General features: G+C 43.4%; 1 protein-coding gene across 1 annotated transcript in view; it reads left to right on the top strand.

Annotated features, from left to right (window-relative positions):
- Window positions 1–6,939, top strand: part of PPME1 (protein phosphatase methylesterase 1) — a 21,434-nt gene that overhangs the window by 1,035 nt on the left and 13,460 nt on the right. Inside the window, exons 2-4 of the mRNA XM_017727078.1 lie at window positions 22–68; window positions 608–661; window positions 5,827–5,920. Coding sequence (XP_017582567.1) covers window positions 22–68; window positions 608–661; window positions 5,827–5,920 — 195 coding nt within the window. The remainder of the gene's footprint in view (window positions 1–21; window positions 69–607; window positions 662–5,826; window positions 5,921–6,939) is intronic.

Genomic DNA, 6,939 nt, shown 5'->3' with positions numbered 1-6,939 from the left:
GGGGGGAGTTTGGGGAGAGAGGTTACAACGGAGAGGAGGCTCTGGAGGGAGAAGGGCTCGTATTGGGGGTCTGGAGGGACGGGTGGTCTTTATTGGGGGGATCTACAAGGAAGGGAGGCACGTGATTCCGGGGTCTGGACGGAGGGAATGGTCATGATCGGGGGTCCGGAGGGAGGGAATGGCCATGATCGGGGGATCTGGACGGAGGGAATGGTCATTGGGGAGTCTGGAGAGAGGGGGCTCGTACTGGTGGATCCGAACGGAGGGAATGGCCATTACTGGGGATCTGGAGGGAGGGTTGATCCTGCTTCCCAGTGATCCAGGAGAGTGACATCTGGATCAGGCTTCTCCAGCCGCATCGGGTAAAGGTGTCACTGCCCAGAGTATCCTTAGGGCTGGGGGAAGGTGGCAGGTGCTGGGATCAACTCTCCAGCCCTTTTCTCCCAGTTCTTTTGCCATCAGTTTTTGGAGGAAGGGTCAAGCACGATGTCTGGGTGGTACCTCAGAGGTTGGCTGGGGGAGAGGTGTACGGAAATTCTCAGGAGTTGAATTTCTAAGCTGGAGTTGGACTTTGATCATCCTTGTGGTGGGTCCTTTTCCAACTCAGAATATTCCATGATGCTGTGAAACCGGACTTCTCAGCCGCAGGCACCCATGTGAAGTAGGTGAGCTCTGCCAAATGACTTTAATCCCTGCTTAAATCTGGGATACTCTTAAGTCTTTTAAGCAGGGGTTGAGAGCACGTTTTGGGAGCTGTGGGAGAAGTTGGACTAGTGTCTAGGGGTGTAACATGTATTAATTTATATAATTCTTCCTCTCTTTCCATGCATTGGAGGGGTTTTAAATGCTGTTAGGGAAATGATTATGAAGAAAAGTTTATTTTCTGCCATTTTATAAACCTGTTTTTTCTTTTTCAAATGCTTTCAGAGAGCACTGATACAAAATCCAGTGTCACAGTTAAGGATCAAGAATTCCCCTGGAATTCTTCCCTTGGAAGCAGTGGGGAGTAGTTCATAATCATGTTGTGGTTACACGCCACAGCTGTAGTTTTGATTTACCACTCTGCCACCCAGTAAATCCCTTTACAGGTGATGTTCCTGTTGTGGGAGGCGCTGCACGTCCACCGTGGAATGGCCTCATCTGGAGGGGCTTGGGGCTTCTGTGAAAAGGAAACAAGAGGAAGTGGGATAGAAAGTTTAGCTTAAGCTGAGTTTATCAAGGTTCAGTTCAGTACAAACAAGTGCAAGATTCCACCCGAAGGGAATTCCACCAAAAGAGAATGGGATTAGTTGTACAGGGAGAACCCAGTGTGATTTTACAGTGCTGGCAGATGTACAGGGCTGCACTGAAATAGTCCTTCAAAATTCAAACTTTTACAGGGAACAAAAATAACTAAACTTAGGAAAACGTTTATTTGCTGCATTAAGCATCTCGCATTTATAAATGTGATTTATTTCTGCGCTTTCAATTTCTTGAATTGGAAGCCAGGGTGTTAAAATGGATTTAAACTTAATATCCATGAGTGCTAGCAACCTGATTTTTCCATGGCTAAATCCTCTGACTGGTGTGCTGGGCACTTTCTTTTTATTCCCTTTTTTTTCCACCATGCAGGTCATCTTAATGTGACTGTGGTGTGGCTGAAAGGAGATCTTGAGAAGTAGAGGGTCAAGCATGTGACATTGCTACAGAAAAATACAATTTACTGAGGACTTAACTGAAATAAAGTCTTAAATTTTTCGGTACTATGCCATTAAAAGGTTAATATGTTTTAGTAGTTCGTAAAAAAAGGCACCTGTTGCTGCATTTAGATATGTGAAAATAGACTTGTTTCTAGCTTCTTCTTTAAAGTTTATTCTTTTTTTGCTATTTTTCAGTACAATCACTTTCTTATGTCTCTCTATGGGGGAATCTCATTTGAGAAGTCAAACGGGCCGAAGCAAATTGAATCATGGAATTGTTCAGGTTGGAAAAGCCCTCTAAGATCATGGAGTCCAACCATCCCCCAGCACTGCCAAGGCCACCGCTGACCCCTGTCCCCAAGTGCCGCATCCACACGGCTTTAAATCCCTCCAGGGATGGGGACTCACCGCTGCCCTGGGCAGCTGTGCCAGGGCTGGACAGCCCTTCTGGGGAAGGAATTCTCCCCGATATCCAGCATGGCTCCTGCGACGTAGCTTGGACTGGGTTTTGTGGGAGCATGGGATGTGTGCTTAGAATTTCATTGTATTTCATAGCACATGGCATTGATTCCTGCTTTGCTAGCACAGTCCTCTCCGCCCTGGACTTAAGTGCTCTCCAACAGAATTGTCCAATGAAATGACAGTTCCAAAAGGCTCTTTCCAAAGGAAGCTGGAGCTTCTCTTCAGCTCGAGCAATACGTGAAACAGCCACGGAGAGGAATTCAGTGTCCATTTCTTTAAGGAGCGCTCATGGCCAAGGCTCTGTTGAGAATTGCCTGCATGTTGCAAGTGATTCCTTCGAATTGCTCGACTGAAATGGAAACAAAATCAGGTTTTATGGCCTGATTTTGTGTTCTGTGGGGAAATCAAATAATAGAGTGTGTAAAGTCACTGGTGGAGCAAAAGGCCCCAGACCCATGGCAGCAGATCTCAGCAGCTGTAGCAGCTTCTGCATTTTCTGTCTTGTTTTTTGCCTTTAGTTTTTTGCTAGTGGCTCATTCAGAGTTAAGCACCTGGATGGGATTTAAAAATATAAGTCAGTTTGCCGTTCCTTTCCAGTGTGTGAGTAAAAATCACGTACAATCTCTGAAGATCTTTTAATTATCTAGAAGGGCTTGATTGGATCAGATCTGTGTCATTTGATCATGGCAATTCCAACTAATTTTTTCTTTTTTAATCCATTTTTTTCCCTTGGAATCCTTTTAATAAAGAAACATTTTATGTATTCAGCATCTCTAAGGCAGAACTTAAGATACTGTCCTTGTCAATTTTTAGAATTTCTAAATACAACTTGTCAGCCGTGACAGTTCTTACTTGTAGATGATGTTTGATTTGGTTGGGTTCAAATATGATGCGAGAATGAAATCTCTTGATTCATGCACTTGTTCTATATTTGCTTTAGTAGTTTTAAATAGGGGCTCTCAGCAGAAAAAGGACTTTCTGAAAATGGTTCCTTCTGCTTGGTGCAATTTTTTTTTTTTTTTCATTTTAGGAAAATAACCTGAGAGAAAACCCCTTCAAAAATTGGGGAGAGATTTGCTGAGCCATGTGGGCATCCTAGGGATCGAGGACATGATAAAGAGGACGAACTGCACAATAGGATAAAACAGCTGCAGAGGGTGCCCAGAATTTGTTTTGTAATTCCAGTTTCATATGCTGCCTGGCTGGCTTGGAGTTTAGGGATCATTCTAGAAAAGTTATTATGTCAGATCCATTTCTGTTTTGGCTTGCTGGATACTTTAAAAAGCTGTAATTAGTTCTGTCAGCTTAAATATTTGGTCAGCAAAATACGGCTTCAGCATAGGAAGGTGCAAAACCACAGCTGCTGTTTATTGGGCACACTTCTAATTTTGAATGTGTGTTGATGTTTTGCTAAAAAAAGCAGCTCTAGAAAAACTCAAATTCAAAGATACTTATTCTTTTCTTTGGAGAAATGTCTTCACACAGCTCTCTGCGGTCACCTGGGATTTCATGGAAAACGACACATTTTTTCTGCCCTTTTGGGGGTTCAGTGTTAAACCTGAGGTCACTCATGTTTTCCCAGCCTTGCTTGGAGACGAGTATTTTGTTTTAAATCACAACCTACACGTATTTGCATCAGGGGTGACAATAGTTTTAATTCCCAGCTCCTCTTCACTTTCTGCTCCAGTTCCCTTGCAAACATAGGAGTTCTGGTGTATGTTTTTCCCAGCTACTTCACGTATGACACAACTACTAACATTTTCTCTGCAGGTATTAACTCTCGTTCAGCTGAATTTGAAGCATTGACTAATGGTGCTAAATACATCCATGTGGCAGGCTCCTAGGGAAGGGTTCTGCTGTGGTTTCATGGATTCCTCTTGCAATTCATGAGAAACTCTCCATGGATCTGCTCTGGAATTAGCATCTGCCCACCTCTTGCATGAAAATTTTAGCATTGGATCTCTGCTGTCAGAAATGGCATTTGGAGGAGACACAAAAATACTCATCCCTGGAGTGTCCAAGGCCAGGTTGGATGGGGCTTGGAGCAGCCTGGTCTGGTGAAAGGTGATTTCTTTGCACCAGCCAAGAGGCTGCTGTGTTCCCCCGTGTAACAGTGGCTGTCCATCCTGTAGCCCTGCTTCCACAAAAATGGCTTCATTTGGCACACAGCCAAAACTCTTCATCATGCATGACACAATCAATCAGCCACTTCCCCATGCTCTGCCTCCCCTGTAGGTAAGAGAATTCCCTTACAGATTTCTGGTGTCACAGTAGTACACAGGGGTGGATTACCAGGGAGTTCCTGCTGTTCACCAGATTTATGGATTATGTGGGAAGGGCTGTAGCCGGGCAGATGACAATGTTTACTGATCACCTGGAATTGCTCAGGGCAGTGGAACCTAAAACCAGCTGTAACTTGCGGTGCAAAAGTCTGACTGCAGTTGAAATGTTGCATTTTGAAAGGGTGGTGGAATTTATTTTCGCTAACTGCACATCCTACCTATTCAAAAACCGGAGAAGGGAAATCATCCAAGCTGTGGGCAGTTCTCTCCATCTCCAGAAAGAACCAGAACTGGTATGGACAGACCATGTGATCAGGGCTGGGATGGCTTCCAGAGAAAAATTAAGCTTGGAATGTGATATTTTTTTCCTTGATCAGAGAGTGAGATTAAGCTGAGGCGGTAAAAGAGATTAATATTTTCTGGATTTATGTAGGTGTGTGACATCTCAGTTTATTTAATTGACATCTGACAAGAAGTCTGGAAACCCACAGGAGGGAATTTGGTCTATTCAGGGGCTGGCTGGTTTATGTTTCATATCCTAGAAACACCAGGGGAAACAGAAATTTTGTTTCTACAAAATGGAAAAGCTGCTTTGTCTGTTCTTTTCTATTTCTTTAGGAAGCCAAGAATTCAGGAGAAGCTTTTTCAGCAGGGATTTTTCTGCTGGGAAGGTCTTTCACCCCTCACGCCCATGCTTGATTTTAATATTCTGTGCTGCCTGCCTGCCTCCCCCAGAAGAGTTGAAGTGCAAAAACATGGTGGTTAAAATGGTGCACTGTTACTCATCCTGTATCCTGGGCTCGAATTGAGCCTAATTATGCCACTTCCAAAATTAAGCACTACTCTTTTAGCCTTATTGAGTAAATACCAGCCTGAGAAACAGATTCTGCATCAACTGAGTCATCAGGAAAATTCTGATTGCAGAGCCTTTTGTCAGTAATGGGGATACAAGGAGAGGGCACAGCTGCACCTTTTGAAGGAACCAAAAAATAAATTGGTTTGTCAGCTGGGCACCTTTTGTCTGTGGGTCATTGCAAACTCGGAGGTTGTACGGGGACAGTATCATTGTTCTGTTTATTTTCCCTTGGCTTGGGTCTGTGTAGTCTAAATCACCATTGTTCAGTCTTCCTTGGAATTACTTGATGAGGAAAATACTCTTTTCTCTGTTTCCACTACATTTAGCAACAATTAGGGAGGGGAAAAAGGGGAGGATTTCTTCACTGACAATAAAATTCTGAATATTGTAGTTGTATGGGAATTTCACTGATGCATTGTTTGCTTCCAGTCCTGAGCTGTTGTGTAACACCAGCGTGTTCTCTTCAGTGAGAGGAGGCCTGGATGCCAATTTCAGTGGAAGACTTTAAAAATAACTCTTTCCTATGGAATTTTTTTCTGTCTTGCAGCCCTGGAAGAAAGCGTGATTTTTCACCAGTGCTTTGGAGCCAGTACTTTGAGTCTATGGAGGATGTTGTGGTAGAAAATGACACTGGCAAGGATATATCCTTTTTTTCATATTGAACTTGTCATAATCTAAGAGATAGCACATTTTTAGTTTATTGGGGTTTTTCAGCTTTTTCATGTGTTCCTTCTCATCTTCCATTATGTCTCTTGCAGGGTTCAGTGTCAGTAACTAGAACTGTCCCTTCTATGCTGATAGTTAAACTGTATCTAGCAAGGTCAGTTCCTGACAATTGCTTCTTTAGTAATCATTAATTAAAAAAAACTGTTTCCAGCAGTTTGATAGCATATTTTGCAGGGAAACACTCATCAGGTTCTCGTAATTCAAACCATGTCAGGACCAAAGCTGTTCACTGATTTTTATTAACTACAGTTAGTTAACTGGCAATCAGTGAACTGTCTGCTCAGGATTAATAGCAGCAGTACAACAGATAAACCTCGACGGAAACACATAGATGTGAATAAATACTTCCAAATTTCTGGCCAAGACAGACGCTGTGATGCCACCAGTGTCTTCTGGCAGTGTCAGCCAGAGATTTTTCTGCAGCTGTTTCCTCTCCAAGATCAGGAATTTTAGGAATGCCATTAAAAAAACCAAACTTTCAAGTTATTTCTCTCCAAACACACTGGGAGGTGTGAGATCTCTGTTCAGTGCCTGAAACTGTGACCAACACATAAGACAAGTCACTTCATCAGCTGGGCTTTGTACACAAAGGGGATGTGCTGGAGCTCTAGCAGGTCCCTGGGGCAGAGCAGCGGGCACCAACCCAATCATGAATTCAGCTGCTTCCACAGTTCAGTCTGTCCACAGACTTTCATATGGGAGCTCAAGCTTCTGCTGAAGGGAACAGAATAAATCCTAAACAACTATGATTTGGTTAAACTTGGCATGCTTCTATGCACAACCTATCCAAATAGGTCTATTATGTTTTCTATTTTACATTAAACCCCTGGGGGAGTGCACAGCCCTTCATCAAATGTGGACAAGGTGCACATCATGAATCATGGAGTCACCAGAGCATCTGGGTTGGAAGGGACCTTAAAGCCCATCCAGTGCC

Source organism: Corvus brachyrhynchos, unplaced genomic scaffold (genome assembly GCF_000691975.1).
Source record: "Corvus brachyrhynchos isolate BGI_N302 unplaced genomic scaffold, ASM69197v1 scaffold412, whole genome shotgun sequence".
Taxonomy (NCBI): domain Eukaryota; kingdom Metazoa; phylum Chordata; class Aves; order Passeriformes; family Corvidae; genus Corvus; species Corvus brachyrhynchos.
The sequence above is the reverse complement of the archived record's forward strand: the minus strand, read 5'-3'. Positions and strand labels throughout refer to the sequence as shown.